Source organism: Gasterosteus aculeatus, chromosome 10 (assembly GCF_964276395.1).
Source record: "Gasterosteus aculeatus chromosome 10, fGasAcu3.hap1.1, whole genome shotgun sequence".
Lineage (NCBI taxonomy): Eukaryota > Metazoa > Chordata > Actinopteri > Perciformes > Gasterosteidae > Gasterosteus > Gasterosteus aculeatus.
In genome coordinates, this window is record NC_135697.1 from 18,639,732 (window position 1) to 18,657,975 (window position 18,244).

The following is an 18,244-nucleotide window of genomic DNA, read 5'->3' on the forward strand; positions in this document are numbered from 1 at the left end:
GACTCACTTATCCAAACAGATCAGATTATCACCATTATTATCAATATCATACAGAAACTAAAAGACACTTAGTTTAATGTTCGAAATAGACATTTATTGTAGAAGTTTACAATCCTGATTGTGAAGAGGAAGTCAAATCAGAAACATGGAAAAATTAGCTGAAATTTTTTTTCCATAATTTTTTTCTAAGACAAAATACAATTCTATAAACAGAATTCCACATTTTAAATATTAAAAAAAAAACACCAATGAGTTGCTGGCACTCAGTGGGCGTGGCCTACGGCTAGTGGAAGGGGGTTGATTTCCTCGGCATTGCTGATTTGTCGGTACACTGGAAGCTGTAGCGCAGGAATCGAACTTGCGGCTTTATGTGGAAGTCAGCAGGTATCCTCCAATTCCACATTTTTTGTACCTGAAAACCCCAGAATAAGACTGAGCTCTTTACACATATTTACTGTACAAGTTAAAATTTGAAAACGAGCATTTCCATTAATTATCATTAATGACATTGAACAGAAATGATTTGTTGGTTAGCTAAACTTTGCTTAACTCTGGGGTCTGCTACGATGGGATTTTGTACAGCAGCGTTCAGTACGGTAGTGTATGGTACGACGGCATTTGGTATGTAGGATGTGGTACGGTAGTGTTCGGTAAGCTACAGGGGGGGGGGTTTGGGACAGTAGTGTGTGGGACGGTAGAGTTTGGGCAGTAGTATTTGGGACGGTAGTGTTTGAGGCGTTATAGCTGTTCAGCTCTATGAAGTCGTCAGTGTCCTGGAAGAACTCATCTAATCCTCCAAAGGTGTTTCCAGAATACCAAAGAGGAGGAGCCATTAGACAGCTTCCCACATAGCAGTCTGTCCCTACACCATAAATACATCAGTGGCTGAGAGACATGTCCTCATAAAGACGTCAGATCATGCTTACGAACCTTCAGGACCCTGACCAGATGGGTAGTACTGTTCAGTGACTTGACCTGCAGAGAGCAAGCAGAACCAAGAGAAGAGAAAGAACAAGGCTTCAGCACCTGATCTCAGGAAAGAGGAAATGTAACAAAGAACCTGAAGGAGACGAGTTACGCCAGACTAATGCAAACCTGAACAAGACTAGCTAATGAAAGGAGATGAGTTAATAGCAACCCTTAAAACTATGTAACGCTATCCATTAAACAGATTAGTTAATGCTATTGCAATAAGGGGTATGGTGTCTTGCTCAGGGACACTTCAACATGGGACATGGTGCAGCCAGGGTTTGAACTGCCAACCTTGCGGTTCCCAGCGTACCCTCTCTACTCCATGGGCCACCACTATAAACACTTATTAACTAGCCTGACTTAAAGCTGCTCCTCTTCCACACACACACACACACACACACACACGTAAGCACGCACACGATTGGTTCCAACCACAAAATTTGTAAAACTTACCAGCCATCTGTGTGTGATCCGTCACAGCTGGATGACCTGTCATAGATACACACAAAGGGGATTAACAGTTTCTACTGTATCGCACACTAAAACAGTGTAAATAAGTGTAACTTACTGAAGTCAAATGGAGTTCCTGTTGGATCTGCTGAAACTGCAAAAACAAGCAGTTTGACTATAGGTTTGACCGCCGACCTGTCCGTCAGCCATGTTGGATGGTGGACCTTACCTGTGTATGTCCCTGTGGAGTCTGTTGCCATGCTAACCAGCTCTGTGTGGGAGTACCCATGCGAAACTTAAAAAATAATGAAACAACAGGCTATGAGACAGATGAATAGATGACAGAGGGGTAAACAGACAGAATTGTGCGTCAGACAGATTAACAGACAGAAAAGTGTATGTCTGTCAGACAGTTGTGTATGTCAGACAGCTGAACAGGCAGTCTACCTGAGGGCAGTGTGTCTGTGTGGAGGACAGCGAGGGGCGACACTGTAACATGATAATGTTACAGGAAGTGAGGGCCAAAGGTGACTTTAGAGCTTGCAAGTAAACCAAACATTAAGCCATATTGTGTGGTCTCCATAGCAAAAACTCTTACCTGTGACATTTGGCTGAAGTCCAAGACCTGACGCTGTAACCAATAATAAAACACAGTCAGCTTTATGTTGATCAATGTATTGATATCTTCCTCATCATTTCTCTCTCACCTGTGAGCTCGGTGTGAAGACCGGACTCCGCTCCACTTGCTGACATTACCAGAACCTCTAATTCATCCATAAATGAATTAATGACTTCAGGCAATTGTTTTCATTTAATTTATTGTGGACTGATAATCAAGTCAATTTAAGTTGGAAAGTAAGTAGTAAGAAAGTTTACCTCCGTTTGTGTTCGTCAGCAAAGTCTGTCGACCGATTCCTTAGGAACACAAACTGTCAGCCAATCACAGCCTTCAACACGCTCAGACTCATCATTTCGTGGCCATACTTTATTGATTGGGGGGGGGATCGTTCATGAAATCGACACGACCAACATTGTTAAAATTGGTAAAGTGAAATGAGAAAAGACATTTTTTGCATATTCGTGGTTCAGTGTCAAGATGTTCGGTCAGTAGATTTATCCCCATTTACAATGGGGATAAAACTCCTTTTGCAAAGATAGTTTATTGCCAGTGAAAAGTGTTAATATAAAATGAGTTACGATTGAAAGTGTGAATGAAATACATGGAAGTGGGATGTATGACTTAATATAACCAAAGCCTCCAGTGATAGGGTTGCCACCCGTCCCTTAAAATACGGAATCGTCCCGTATTTGAGAATAGAATAACACGTCCGGTTTGTCCCGTATTTTCCGAGCTGTTGTCATTGCAGCATCCATTCGGCCCCCTATTGGGTAATACTCGCTACCATCGTTGGTTTGATTAGCCGTGAACCTGAAATGAACCAATCAGAGTCAGAGGAGGGCGGGACTATTGGACCACCCGTCGGCTCCGTCGTCGTCGACCCTCCCCCTGTCGGCCATAGCGTCCCTTATTTTTCTGTACTAAAGGTTGCAACCCTATCGAATGATCAATAATTGTTTGTGAGAGAAGAATACAATGAAATCTTACCGTTAGTGTTGGGTAGGTCGGCTCCGTCTGTGAGCACACATAAAAAATATATAAACTGTAGGCTTATTAATTAATTTAGTTAACATATAATTTATGAAGTGAGAGTGATATAATACTAAAGTAGTACAATCGCAAAGCAGCCGGTCCGGACTGAAGTATTGTGCTGACCAGCTGTCTCCGGTGTTCACAGACATCTTCAACACCTCCCTGGAGACATGCCACGTACCAGCCTGCTTCAAGGCCTCCACCATCATTCCTGTTCCCAAGAGGCCCAGGATCACAGGACTCAATGACTACAGGCCCGTCGCCCTGACCTCTGTAGTCATGAAGTCTTTTGAACGGCTAGTCCTGACCCACCTGAAAACCCTCACCGACCCCCTCCTGGACACTGCAGTTCGCCTACAGAGTGAACAGACCTGTAGATGGTGCTGCCAACATGGCCCTCCACTACATCCTCCAGCATCTGGACTCCCCAGGGACCTACACCAGGATCCTGTTTGTGGACTTCAGCTCTGCCTTCAACACCATCATCCCGTCTCTGCTGCAGGACAAACTCTCCCAGGTGCACGTGCCCGACTCCACCTGCAGGTGGATCACAGACTTCCTGTCTGACAGGAAGCAGCACGTGAAGCTGGGAAACATGTCTCAGCCTCTCGGACCATCAGCACCGGTTCCCCCCAAGGCTGCATTCTTTCCCCTCTTCTCTTCTTGTACACCAACAGCTGCACCTCCAGGCACCAGTCCGTCAAGCTCCTGAAGTTTGCGGATGACACCACCCTCATTGGACTGATCTCTGGTGGGGACGAGTCCGCCTACAGGTGGAGTCTGACCATCGGGTGTCGTGGTGCAGCCAGAACAACCTGGAGCTCAACGCTCTAAAGACAGTGGAGATGGTTGTGGATTTCAGGAGGAACAGAGTCCCACCCTCCCCCATCACCCTGTGTGACTCCCCCGTCACTATTGTGGATTCCTTCCGTTTCCTGGGCTCCATCATCACCCAGGACCTCAAGTGGGAGCTGAACATCAGCTCCATCACCAAGAAGGCTCCGCAGAGGTTGTTCTTCCTGAGGCAGCTGAAGAAATTCAACCTGCCAATGACGATGACGGTCCACTTCTACACAGCCATCATTGAGTCCATCCTCTGCTCCTCCATCACCGTCTGGTACGCTGCAGCCACAGCCAAGGACAAGGGCAGGCTGCAGCGTGTCCTCCGTTCTGCAGAGAGGGTGATCGGCAGCAATCTGCCGTCCCTCCAGGACCCTGAAGCGAGCTAAAAAGATTGTAGCCGACCCCTCTCACCCCGGACAAAACCTGTTTGTGCCCCTGGCAGGAGGTTGAGGTCAATCAGGACCAAGATCTCACAAGACCACACAAACACTTATTTTATTTACTTTTTAAACTTTTATTTTTAATTTAAATCCCTCTTGCACTGTGTTGTCTTATCTGTCTTGTTGTCCATTGTCCTACTGTCTGATGTTATGCACCAACCGCCAAGTAAAATTCCTTGTATGACATTTTTTGGTAATAAATGATCGAGATTCCTGATTCCAGTAATTCTGGTTCTAATACTACAAAAAAACGTAGTATGTTGTATTAGTGTCACAACTATCAGGGTGTACTTTAGTTCCAAGCATGTCTCTATAAATGGTTGCCCAGGTACTGATTCAGGCTCTTGTCATCTCCCTCCTGGACTACTGTAACTCTCTCCTGCAACCACCATTCCACCTCTGCAGCTCAACCAGAATGCAGCAGTTCTCCCACACTCCTCCACTCCTCCGCTCTCTTCACTGGTACCGGTGGCTCATCCAGTTCTAAACATGGTGCTCACGTACCATGCTGTGAATGGATGGGGTCCAGCTTACATCCAGGACCTGGTCCAACCCGACATCCCGACCTGCACTCTCCGCTCTGCATGTGATAAACTGCTTGTTCCTCCTCACTGAGAGCAAAACACTCGACTAGATCACGACTCTTTGCTGTTCTGCTCCGAAATGGTGGAACGAGCTCTCTGAAGACATCAGGACCGCAGAGAGCCTTCACATCTTCAGACTAAAGACACACCTCTTCAGACTCTACCTCGACTAAAAGACTAACAAATTGATGCACTTAAATTGTACTTATAACGCCATCTATAGCAAATTGTAAATTGGCTTATTTGAGGAAAATGCACTTTCTTGTTTCTTGTTCTTCTGAGTTTGTACCCTATGGTTGAATGCACTTATTGTAAGTCGCTTTGGATAAAAGCGTCAGCTAAATGACATGTAATGTAATATAAATCATTAAAGTATAGGTGTCATTTTACGTCGAAAAGGTTGATTTTAATTCTCATATATTTGTTCTAATAAAATCCAGGGATTCACTAGGTGGTAGCTTTCGGTCTTTTTGGTGTGCACAGGTGACTTGATGTGCATACAGGTGTGTACAGTTGAGTACAGGTAAGTACGTTTGCCACTTGTGTAAAGGTAAATACAGGTCAGTACAGAGGTGGAAATGGGTGTACTGGCAGGATACAGGTGCGTACAGGTGTGCTTGCTCACCTGTCTGTACTCTTTGAGCTTCACTGTGGGATGAAGATGATGAATCTGCTACATCTGATGGCGAAAAACAGAAACAGTATATATATTATTTGAAACTTGAGTAAATGAATAAAAGTTTTTTGTAATTTCAGAAAAAAATTATCCGTTTACACAGTAAAAATCTTCCTTGAGCTTCAGAGTAAACTTTTTGTTGTACTAACCCCCCTGGACTGCAAAGTGGGAGAAGCCTGAGACAGAGAAAGAGCTGGAATGTGATTGGTCGGGCGCTGAGCTCAAAGAGCTGTGGTCTGGTCCTGATTGGTTGATGCGGATGTCAGAGTGATAAGCAGGATCTTCACAATCAGGACAATGGCAGGGGAGAAGAAACAGGTTAGTTTTATCTTCCTCATCTCTTCATGATTACTGCCATCAAAGATAATACCAAGAGTCTCCATGTTCAGACCCAAGTGACATCACTTCCTGTACTTGTCATGTACATGTCAAGATTTAAAACTGAATCCATCAACAAGTTCCTCTTCAAACCAGCATCAGTAAGGACTACGTTGATTCATCTTATTACATCAATTATATATGTCTTTTGCATGTGTCAATTAAACTTTTAAAGAGAAGATGTTATGAATCTGTCTTTGCTGACAGGACATTTACCATAGTCCTTCAAGGTAGCTTCAACCTTTCTTAAAAACCTTCTCTTTCTCCACAGGTGTTGGCTATCTATAGACCTATGTATTATCTTCCCTTCCCCTCTAAGATCCTTGAGAAATCTGTTGCAAATCAGTGATGTCACTTTCTACAAAAAAAGTGGTTTGTTGTATTGTATTGTCATTGTATCCTGTTGCAGAGACTACATCATTTGATTGGTATTAAAAGGCCGCTGGTTTAAGTTGTATACATCAGATCGATCCCAGTTTGGGGGCGACCGTGGCGCATGGAGTAAAAAGCATGTGCCAGTAACTGCAGGGTGCTGCTCCATGTCAAAGTGTCCCAGAGGTGGTCGTGAGGGGGAAGATTGGCAATGGATCTTTCCTCTGTTGACCTCGGAAGTTTCTTACTTTTTCCTTCCTGTTCTTGACAAGGGTTGAAAGTCAGAGGTCGGAGGATATCATGTGTATGGATTGTAAAGCCGTTTGAGGCAAATTTGGGTTTTGGGGAAAATAAACAGTCTATTACAGTGAAACTGCTGCTGACAATTTGAGGTCTTAAGACGTCCTGTTGGTGTTCCTCATCCTTTTATACAAAAACATTATAAAAAAGAAAAAAACAGTAAAGGCTGTTTCAGATTTATTCGATTAATAGACATTCGGGATGAAAAACCAATAAGGCCATTTTTACTGCAAGAAATGCTTTGAAAAAGACCATCTTTACCACTTCGTAGTGAATTAAGAAGAAGAAGAAGGAAGAAGAAAGCATCCTTCATTAATCCCGAGACAGCAGCACACTGCTGTAAGGCCACCGAGGGAGAAGTTAGGGGTTAGGTGTATTGCTCAGGGACACTTCGACATGGGACACGTAGGCCAGGGATTGGACCGCCGCATTTATTTATATTAAAAGTTTTTCTGTGGGGCTTTTGACAGTTGATATTAATAGGTCCCAATTAGTCACATTATCCCTTTTATTGGATCAATACCTGAAAGAGAGTCCAGACTGAAACCGCTGCTCTTATCCACAGACTGAGCTGCTGTCACACCCGAACTCATCACTAGAACATGAACAACAACCACACTGATCAATGATACAGATGATCAAAACTTATCCGTAATAAACATCATAGAGGAGTATGAAGAAACGCACCTGTGGAATCCAGCGGACCTAAGAAAAAAACAGGATAGTTTGTCTTAAACTTAATATAAAGTCAATATATAAAGTAATTGTTACCTTCTATCATCACACTGTAATAATAACGCTCAAATTTTTAAAATGTTGGAAGTTGAGACAAACAGCGTCGTTCCACTTCATTGGCATGGTGATAAAAGTGTATTTAGGGTAAAAAATAATAAAAGATTCCTGGCATACACAGGCTGTGTACTACATCTTGGCTCTCTCCTTTCCGTCACTTCTTGTTGTCTCATCTTTGTACTTTCTGTCCCATTTTGAACACATTTTCTGTCTCTCCTTCAACAGTCTCCGTTCATACTTATTTTTACAATTCTGTACTTACCACAGTGACAGTGTTTCTAAATGTTTTATTTTTTTGTTTCACAGTCACTACAGGATTAAGGATGTTTCAAGGTGTTCTCATTCTGTACTGTATTAGTTCATGTGTGAATTTATATACTCACTTTGTGAGTACAGTGTGATTTTAGTAGTATCTGAGGTGCTTATAAGTTCAATTTAGCCGGTTCTTAATGATTTTATTCTTTTCATTATTCTACATATGTGTTTAAGTTTTGTTCTTGTTCTTCAGGTAGAAAAGAGACGGATCAAGTAGACCGACAGTTAAATATAGAGAGAAACAGGTACGTATACAACGAGGTAGAGGTAGACACAGAGGGAAATAAAGAGTGACAGGTGGATGAAGAGACAGATCAGTTAGTAAACTGACCAAACTTTACTTACTTTGATTTAATTTGGTTCCCACCTCTACCCCCGCCCTCTGCAACTTACCTGTCTGACTGTCAGCTCCGCCCCCTACATCCCCTCCATTCATCAGTTTCTGTCCGTTACCTAAAAAATACAGACCAATTGAACTCATTTGAAACTCTTTTAATTTTTCTCAGTGAGTGTATGTGTGTGTATTTAATGTATTTACCGTTGGACTCTGAGTCCACTCCGTCAGAACCTGCAGAAACAAAAAGATGCAGAAACTCTCGTTTACAGATCGACTCTGTGGCTGTAATATCATCATGTAAAACAAAGATATTGTTGCTTCCCTACCTGTCTACCTAACAACCCGTCTGTGTGTCAACTTACCTGTTTACCTACCTGTCTTTCTACCTGTCTGTCTACCGACCTTTGGACTTCATACTTTTACCACGCTGTTTTTTTTAGGTTAAAATCTAAAATACTCTTTCCTTGGACGTCATGTTTCGATTAATTTATTTATTATTAATTAAAAGGTTGTGATTATAGATGTATTGATTTTTGATTACCTGGTTGTGATTATGGATTTGTTTATTTATTGATTACCTGGTTGTGATTATGAATATGTTGATTACCTGGATGTGATTGTAAATGTATTGATTATTTATTACCCTTTTAGGATTATGGTGTTTATTGATTACCTGTTTGTGTTGTTGAGCTGCTCTCAACTCCAGCTATTGAAAAACAAAAACGACAAACGACAAACAAAAAACTTTGAACAAGAACAATTTAAAAATAGTTTTTTCAGCTCTGATTAATTAAACAGGCTTCTTCATCAATCAATAAACACTGTAGTTAATAATACTTTCCTTATCCAATTATAAGAAAACTTATGAATACAATTAAATGCATACAGTGATACAGAATTTCATTTCAACGAAGTGTTAAAATTTGTTGAGTCATGCGACCGATAATGTTTGATGATGAGTCATGAACAGGAAGTAAAAGGTACCTTCTGAGTCCATCGAAGATTCACTTCCATGACCTGAAAAAAAATGTAATAAATATATTTACATCAGCTTTTGATACAAATATGAACTAGTTTATACTTTGATAAAACGTTTTTAGTTTACCTGCAGAACTTCCCGCTGTTCCATAATTCCCCACACCTCCCGCTGACTGACTGCTGGAAGCTGCAAATGAACCCAAACCGTCATCTAGTTGAAATGCACTTATAGTAAGTCGCTTTAGATAAAAGCGTCAGTTGAAAAAAGTGACATGTAAAAATGTGTATTAAAAAATTAATATTTGTGTCTTCTGTATATAAAGTTATGACATTATTGTGACAGATTCATAGATATAAGTAATATGTTAAAGTTCAGGATTACAATTTGGCTGCACCACAAAAAGAATACTTTGTCGGCCGGTTATTTTGTTGTGTTTATCCACCACACCTCCAAGACCGGTCTGCAAAATATCGTCCAAACATGAAAAATGGTCCATGAGGCAAAAAAGGTTGGGGACCCCCTGTGTTGAAGGTTAGGGATATAATATATATTCATCTTATATGACTCATGAGTTTATCATCCATTTGATCATATCCTAGTTTGTTCAGCTGCATGTTTTCTGACTCCTAAAATGATCAGCTCATTACCCTCAGCTGGCCCTCCTGGCCCTTTTCACCTGCGGCACATCCCCCCATCAGCCACTCACATTTAAGCCCATTTAAATCCTATTAGCCTGTTATCTGTTTGTTCTGACCTTGCACGACCACAGATTTGTTCTCCTGTTTTACTGTCCTCCTGGTTCCAACATGCCTGTCCACAGCACTGGACTCTATGCCTTCCCCTCTGGATTTGTTTTCCTACTGACTGATATTCCGGTTTTGACCCTTGCTGAACATCGAGACATGTCGAGATTGTTTTATTGATTTTTAGCAAGAGTTGTTTTATTTGCATTTTTGGCATATCTCCCCTCTCTCCCGGCTGGATTCCAATTACCGCGGCCATTATATAACTAACCTGGGCCAGCAGGTTCAGGAACAGCTTCTTCCCTGCTGCTGTCACCCTGCTGCCCCTGCCCCCCTCCCATTGACACATGACCTTCCAGCTGCTGAACATTCTGCACTTATTATTATGCCGTATTTGCACAATTATGCCATATTTGCACAACTTGCACTACCTTGTAATTCATATTTACAACCCTGCTGCTTAATGTATATACTGATACTTCAATGTATATTTCACACTGTACATTTATTTATATATACTTTGCACTTTATCTGCTCTCACACTTCTGGTTGGCTGCTAAACTGCATTTTGTTGTCTCAGTACATGTACTCTGTGCAATGACAATAAAGTTGAATCTAATCTAATAAGACAGGCAACACATCCAGGGAGGGCAGAGCGAGAGAGGGAAGCACAGCGTGGGCAGAGCGAACACCGGGAAATGAAGCACGACAAAGAGAGCACTAGAAGTGACCACAGATGAGAGGAGGCCATGGGAACAACAGGCGGCGATGTCCATAAAAGTAAGAAGAGCCCTAGGAGAGACAAGCGGCTAAACCAGAGGAACCAGCTGGACCCTGACGACCCTCCCAGTGGCCGGCTTTTTATATGGTGTCAAACTCTTTGATTTTGTAGAAAATCCCCTTTTAACTGCAATCATTTTATGGTGTTTAGAGTAGAAATAACATTGAATGTACTTCTTTGTGATCCATGCTGCTCTCCCCCCAAAACAAAATAACTTGTTTTTATGAAGATCTAGACTCCCCAAACTAGATGGTGTTATTTCCAACTTTATATTTTATATATATTGTTATATTGATCCATCTGTGTCTCAGTCATGTTTTTGGGTACCAGCGTGCATTGGCACCAGTAACCGTTATGGTTATACATATTAATCTTCTATTGATTCATGTCCTAGGGACTAGTTATAAAATATGTCAGATATCTCACCGCTCATATCCTGAATGTTAGACGACATAGCTGCTGCAACACCTGCAGTGAAAAAACCCAGTTGTGATGCGATCAAACAAAACATTCAGCATTAAGTGTTGATCCACACTATTGGCTCACAAGGTTTGTCATCATCCAGAGGGATATAATATAAGCTAGAACTGTGTCTCTAGTTGATCAGAATCTGAGAATAAGAACACAAGGAATGTGACTTAGGTTGATTTCAATGTTGAACATAGCTCACCTTCTCATAACTGACATATACAATCCTGCTGACAATAACTGCTATGAACAAATACAAATGTGAACACAAATATTTGAATCAGAAGGAGGCCACAAGGAAAGTTGAATACAGAGTCAACATGAACATAACCAGTGAACTAGTCTGTATGGCCAGTCAGCGGGGAAAACATGGCTTCAACACAGGACTAATTTGTTTTATCCTGAAACCTGCAGCATTAATAAGAGACCTGCCGTAACAACTGAAGAACTGCAGAATCAGGATTACTGTGCAGGCTGCTAAGACTTCAGGATGTGGCTCTGACTGAATTAGGTTAACCCTCAGGGTACCCCCCCCCCAGTCAAATTAAAGGAAACATGAACCAAAGTCTGATCATGGTCGACTCACCTGAACCGCCAGATGCCGCCGCTGTGGTGGTCTGCCGCTCGCCAGCAACTCCTGCAGAATGGGAAGGAGGAAGACAGAGTGTCATATGTCGAAGATGAATATAACTTGTTTCAATCAGATGAAGAACGTTTATTAAAGATATAATCAATGGGTGAGGGCATCAGTGGCATTAAATGGAGCAAAGAATCACTCAGAAGGAAAGCCGAATAAGAAGTCTTCAATTCATAGAAATTTGTGAAATGAATAGGTTGTTATGATTGTCCAGTGCCTTGTATTTAATAACTCTGAGTCTGAAAACTAAGATCTTTATTTAAATATTTTCATTAATAAGGTCACCTGTTTCATTTAAATGTTGGTGGTGTTTATGCAGGTTTACGTTGGGAGTTAGAGGTCGAAGGTCACAGTGTGTTTTAGTGTCTCACCCTCAATCTTATCCTGACTCTTGGAGTCATCATCATCTGGAAAGGAAAAACATTTAAAATGTATTTATCTAATTAAAGATATTTTGACAACATTTTACATATTGGAATGATAAAGAATATGATCTTTTTGTTCCTTGCCTTTTTTTAAATTGTTATATGTCACTTTGACCATGACATAACATTTTCCCACCTAAATCATTGTTTTTTGCTGACTTTGTATTCATCTCTTATGATACAATTTTCTGACACCTTTGTTTTGGTCTCTTTGACTTTACATTTCTGGTCTTTGTCTTTATTGCCACACGTGATATTATATTACATATTTAAATGCACATAACACACCTTCAGACTAGTATGCTAAGTGCCTAAGTGAAACTCCCTCTCATACCGCATTATCATCTTTAAATTTAATTATGTCAAACCTTTTAATGTCACATTGCAGCAATAAAATAAAGAGGAGTTCGGAATTATTTACCACTTCTAGTATTTTGCTGAATAATATATAACCCACTTCCTGTTACTTCCCTCATTGCTTGCTTGCTGCGTGACAATCCCAAAACAAGAACATTGAGCTAATTTGATGAAAAATTAGCGGCCACATCCTCCAACTCGTCCCACCTGGAAAATAAAGTGCATAGGAGTCATGAGATTGATGAATGAAGTGTGTAAGATTACTTCAATTGAAGGGTGACGTGTCTAGGACTCATGCTATTGATGAATGAAGTGTGTAGGAGTCATCTGATTGATGAGTAAAGTGTGTCAGAGTAATGTAATTGAAAAGTGAAGTGTCTAGGAGTCATGTGGAAGCTGATTGAACAGCAGAGTCAAATGAAACGACTCAAATGACACGCCATGATATACAGTATTGGTAACTTGGTATATCAAACTATGATCAATTATCATTTAGAGCAGAGGTCACTAACTGGCGGACTGCGGCTCGGATCTGGACCCAGAAGCCGGCCCATCCGGACCCGGACCAAAAGCTATAAAAAGATGGTTGTGATTTAAACGTGACACTTTTCGACTGACGCAGCTTTGGACTTAAAGCACAGACCAATTGCATTCGAGTTAAACTATCCCACGTGATACTACTCGACTAATCGGGTCTTGACATTCCAGGCAGGATGATATCGTCTCAATACTGTGGACAGACGAGAGAGGTAGCGGCAAATGACAAAAAAAAGATGGTAGGAAGAAAAGGAAAGATGGCGAAATTTAAGAAAAAGACGAGTGGGATGGAAAAAGCAAGAGAAAGAGTGAGGAAAATTAGGAACAAATGGGGGGGGGGAGAAAAGTGGAGCGAAAGTAGAGCATTTAATCCTGAATAGACGGTTTCTGTTCATACTTCCCACTGCAGGACTAAACCAGTGTCTCATATGCTCAGAACCCGTTGAAACGCCATCATGAGGCGCAATGAGCTCCTCCACGTGAGGAGGAGAACGGCCCTGATGCATTCAGGCCCAGGTTTAACATCCTGGCAGGAAAAACTAGATCTTAATTCTCCCACTTTACTATTTATCATTTGCTCATACTGTCAAGTCCAAATGTGAAGCAGAAAAGGGGTAATTCAAGTTTATCGTCCCGTTATTTTATTTTTTCTGAATTGAAGCACTTGAATATGCAGACATTTTCACATTTTTTAATTTTTTTAAATTTTGTTAATCGAGAGAACATTATTTATATTTGCAGTCACACATATATGTTCAGTTCTTTGTTACGTAGCAATAAATATTGTCAAAAGAGTTTTATAATCGTACTAAATTCATTTGATTGGTTAGTTGTGTATTGATTAAATGAAGATTTTGATACAACTACACTCTATTTAATCACCCTAAATAGTCACATTATGATCCTCTGGACCTTTGCTTCTAGAAATTTTCTCTAACTGGACCTCTTCACATTTTAGTTGAATACTCCTGATTTAGAGTATCAGACCTTTTTTCAAAACCCTCTCTTTTACTCAAACAGGTTATGTAAACCAGGGTTATCCCCAACCACCATTTTTTTTTTTCTTTAAAATGACCGGATTTTCTCCACTACATGTGCTTGTCCCTCTTGACATATTTGCCAAGCGTCAACGATAACTACCCCGTGTTGGCATTGCATTTATTTTCTAGACCGGTCCTCGAAATACCTTCTGACATGAAACCGGTCCATGAGGTAAAAAAAAGGTTGGGGACCCCTGATGTAATCCGTACAGAAACAGTTTTTTCAAAATAAAAGCATAATTTCCTTTAGAGAAGCTATCATTTCAAAATAAAAACAGGTTCACCTCCTACTTAATGTGTATATCTAAACTTTGTAGAAGCTTTCTCTAAAAGTATGTTTGTCTCTCCTACTCAAACAGTTTATATGAATTATAAGGAAGCTTTCTTTTCAAAATAAAAGCCGTTTTCACACTCTTTTACTCTTTTACACCCACAGAGACGCATGCCTACCCTCCTCCTCCTCTGACAGCTCCCCCTCTTCTGTGGCCTCCACCTCCACCTCCTCCTGCTCCTTCTCTGGAGAACACAACAAATCTCTGTTGAATCTTAGAAAAGGTGACATTTAGACCAGAGAAGATGTGAGAGATATGAGAATGAATACCCTCCACGGGAGCCATGGAAACAGTTGTTGCCAGAAAGAGGACCAGCGACACAATGAACAGGTTACTGTCATAACAGAGCAGACGGATGGTGGAAGTCAATGATTGGCCTTCTGTTGTACACAATAAAGACTAATAATCAGTTAGAGTCAATTGAAAATATTAATACATTTCCACACTAGCCAAACCCTGTTTTAAGGTCTTTACAAATACATATTTTGACTTCCTCTGACTATCACATCAGTAAAAGCAAAAAAGAGTACTTACTTGTACTTACTTGTACTAGTATTACAACTGTGTTGGAGTATTTTTGTCTTACTACTGTGTTGGAGTACTTTAGCATTACAACAGAGCAAAGTTGTGCAGTAATGACATTAGGGAGAGTCAGAATAGTAAAAGTATTACTACAAAAGTGCAGATTAGGATTTTAATTTAGTATTACTACAATAGATTTATGGTAAAACTACAGTATGGAGTATCAAAATACTTTTGTATTACTACAGTAGAATAACATGACTTTAATATAACTACAGTAGTGCTAGAGTACTTTGGAATTACATTACATTACATGTCATTTAGCAGACGCTTTTATCCAAAGCGACTTACATTACACTTTAAACCCATGGCTTTTCACATTTTTGCCCGGGGAGCAATTAGGGGTTAGGTGTCTTGCTCAGGGACACTTCGACATGGAACATGGGGCAGCCTGGAATCGAACCAACAACCTTGTGCTTCCCAGCACACCTTCTCTAACCCCTGCGCCACGACGACCCCAGATAGATAGAATAGATAGAAAACTGAAAATTATGACAGTATTTTTATATAACTACTGTAATATAAGTAGTACGACAGTAAACTACAGTACTACAGAGTATTACACTGTGTATTACTACAGTAGTAAGGATGATTTACAGTTTTGAGTTATTACGAAACTAGTGCAGTATTATAGTATTGTACTACTTTGGTTTTGATACAATAGTGCAGAATATTACACAAGATTTCACAAGATTACAGGTGCAGTACCAGTACCTGTAGTAATAAAGGCATTGACAGTATTATTCTTAGCATCATTATTAATATAAAGTATAACTCACGTTGGCAGCATGCTGATGTTTAAGATTCTTTCTGTTGAACAGGAGATGCAGAAAAAGACGTGCAGCTCCTCCTTCACACATTCCTATTTATAGAGAGACGAGGGAGGGGCTGCATTTACTACACATGAAAGTACTGCAACACACTATTACCACTACTACTACTACCGAATCTACTACCAATGCTACTACTAATACTGCAACATTCTGCTGCTACTACTACTGAATCTACCAGAAATGCTATTACTACAACTGCAACGTGCTGCTGCTACTACTACTACTACTACTACTACTACTGAATCTACTACCACTACTACATTTCTGATATACCAAACGTGATCAGTAGAGCTGGTTTGTGTTTATTGTGTTGAGTCCTCGTTACTCTACATACTATGAGTCACAACTTTCATACCTTTTGTTTAGTGCTGAAAGGTTTAAAGCTTCATTCAATGATTAGATGAGCAATTGTTTCTATGTTTATCCTATCCAATCACAAAATGTCAGAAGAAACGGGTCAAAGGTGTTTGTAAAGTACAAAAGAAATATTTGTGAATTAATGTTTATGTCCAAAAATACTTCAACAATAGTTTTCACTATTGAAAACCCTGCTCATTTACTAGGATTGGTGTTTTTTTTAAACGGAGTTCACTGGCAAGGACCACACCACAAACTGAATGCGTTTAACAATTTTATTTGGGAGACATGGGCGATAGGATTGTGACTCGATTCTATCTAGTTGGATGGGTTGTGGGGAGCTGCATGGCGCCTGGGCACGACGAACCGCTTCAGGAACCTACGAAAAAAAGGGGAGTGAAAAGGGGGCTGGGAGAGTGGGGTTTGGAATGCGTCAACGGGACGGGAAGAGTGGGTTAGGGAGGTGTTCACGGGGATAATGGTAAAGGCGCGTTGGAAGCGTGGTCCTGCTCCCAAAATTAGGGGAATTACCTTGAATTTTGGTAAAACAGTCTTTTTCTGAGAGTCATGAAGAAGAAATACAGCACAACATACAGCACAACATTCAAGCTGAATTTTCATGTGTGTGTTACTTTGTATGTGTGTGTTACTGTGTGTGTCTGTCTGTCTGTGTGTGCCTGGGTTACCATGTGTGTGTGTTACTGTGTTTGTGAGTGTGTGTTATTGTGTGTTTGTTGGTTACTGTGTGTGGTCGAACCTAGAGGACATATAGAAAGGAAACTTTATTAAAGGGAAATTGAGCTGCAGATTACAAGTTGCCAACATTCCTCTGAACTGGATCCGTAATACCCCCCTCCCATCAGCACCCCCCTTCCTTCCTACACACACTTCCTGTCGTTCCTCCAACACTGCTTCACTTCATAGAAAATGCATATTGTGTTCTGTAAATTTCTGGAGTGTCTCCACCAACAAAAGTCATTCTAATATGTCAAACAGATTCTTACAGTTACATTCAGTTAATGTGTAGCAAAACTACCATTGTACGTGTCTGTGTGTCTGTACCATTATACATCTGTATGTGTGTGTATACATATGTGTGTGTGTGAGTGCATATATTTGTATGTGTGTGTACCAACATTTTGTATGTGTGTGTGTGCACGTATGTGGGTGTACATACATTTTTATGTTTGTGTGTGTACATACATTGTATGTGTGTGTACGCGTGTGTGCATGTGTGTGTGTGCGTATATGTGTGTATGTGTGTGTTTATACAGAAATTTGTATGTGTGTGCGTGTATGTGTGTGTACACGTGTGTGTGTGTGTGTGTGTGTATAAGTGTGTGCGTGTACATAGACTACACACTACACAAAAAGTATACCGTGCAAATGTATTTATTTGTTAGCGTACGTGTGTGTGTGTGTGTGTGTATATACATTTGTATGTGTGTGTGTGTAAATGTATGTGTGTCTACGTGTGTGTGCACATATGTCCGTGCAAGTGTACGTTTGTGTGTATGTGTGTTTCTTTTAAATCAATTTCCAGCACAGCTGAGGTTTTATCTGTGTGTTCCATTGTGTACATCAGGCTGTGTATCACGCGGCGTCTTTTCAGTGTGACACGCTACAGAACCCACTGACCCTCTGAGGTGGTACTTTGAGCTGCCTGTTGTCTGTGGGAATCGGGGCAGAACATGAGTCTGCATCTGTCTGCTGCAGCACATCCTGAAACCAGAACCCAGCTGGAGCTGAGTTGGACTCTGGGATCAGGTCCAGAGAAGGAATTAAGGGTACTTTGAGGTATAGTCGGTCCGGCTCAGTTCTGAATGACTGCAACTCACCTGGACCTTTTGATCCTGATGTCTGACTGAAACCAAGAGCTGTGGGACAGGCGAGTAACGTGAACCCAGCGGGACTCAAGAGTTACACAAATCTAAACTATGCAGATATAAAAGAAATGAAAATAAAAATGTAAGACATAATGACTTTACAGAATATCAGTGGTATTGAATGTATCATATTATTACCTGCCTGTGTTGCCTGTACACAATAAATAGGGTCATCAA

General features: G+C 40.8%; 1 protein-coding gene across 2 annotated transcripts; it reads right to left on the minus strand.

Annotated features, from left to right (window-relative positions):
• Positions 1-72: 72 nt before the first annotated feature.
• Positions 73-15,841, minus strand: LOC120826971 (uncharacterized). Of its 2 annotated transcripts, XM_040189601.2 has the most exons (25): positions 15,771-15,841; positions 14,679-14,743; positions 14,528-14,593; positions 12,090-12,125; positions 11,668-11,718; positions 11,040-11,081; positions 9,216-9,275; positions 9,095-9,127; positions 8,784-8,816; positions 8,312-8,341; positions 8,167-8,226; positions 7,354-7,371; positions 7,190-7,261; positions 5,766-5,897; positions 5,566-5,619; positions 3,029-3,055; positions 2,299-2,337; positions 2,130-2,186; positions 2,021-2,053; positions 1,870-1,911; positions 1,652-1,717; positions 1,541-1,576; positions 1,426-1,461; positions 931-975; positions 73-412 (listed from the first exon to the last, which is right to left on the minus strand). In XM_040189601.2, the coding sequence occupies exons 1-25, from the start codon at positions 15,779-15,781 to the stop codon at positions 378-380; spliced, it is 1,179 nt and encodes a 392-aa protein (XP_040045535.2). In that variant the 5' UTR covers positions 15,782-15,841; the 3' UTR covers positions 73-377. The 2 variants fall into 2 exon arrangements, with proteins under 2 accessions (XP_040045535.2, XP_040045536.2); XM_040189602.2 differs by lacking the exon at positions 12,090-12,125.
• Positions 15,842-18,244: the final 2,403 nt, after the last annotated feature.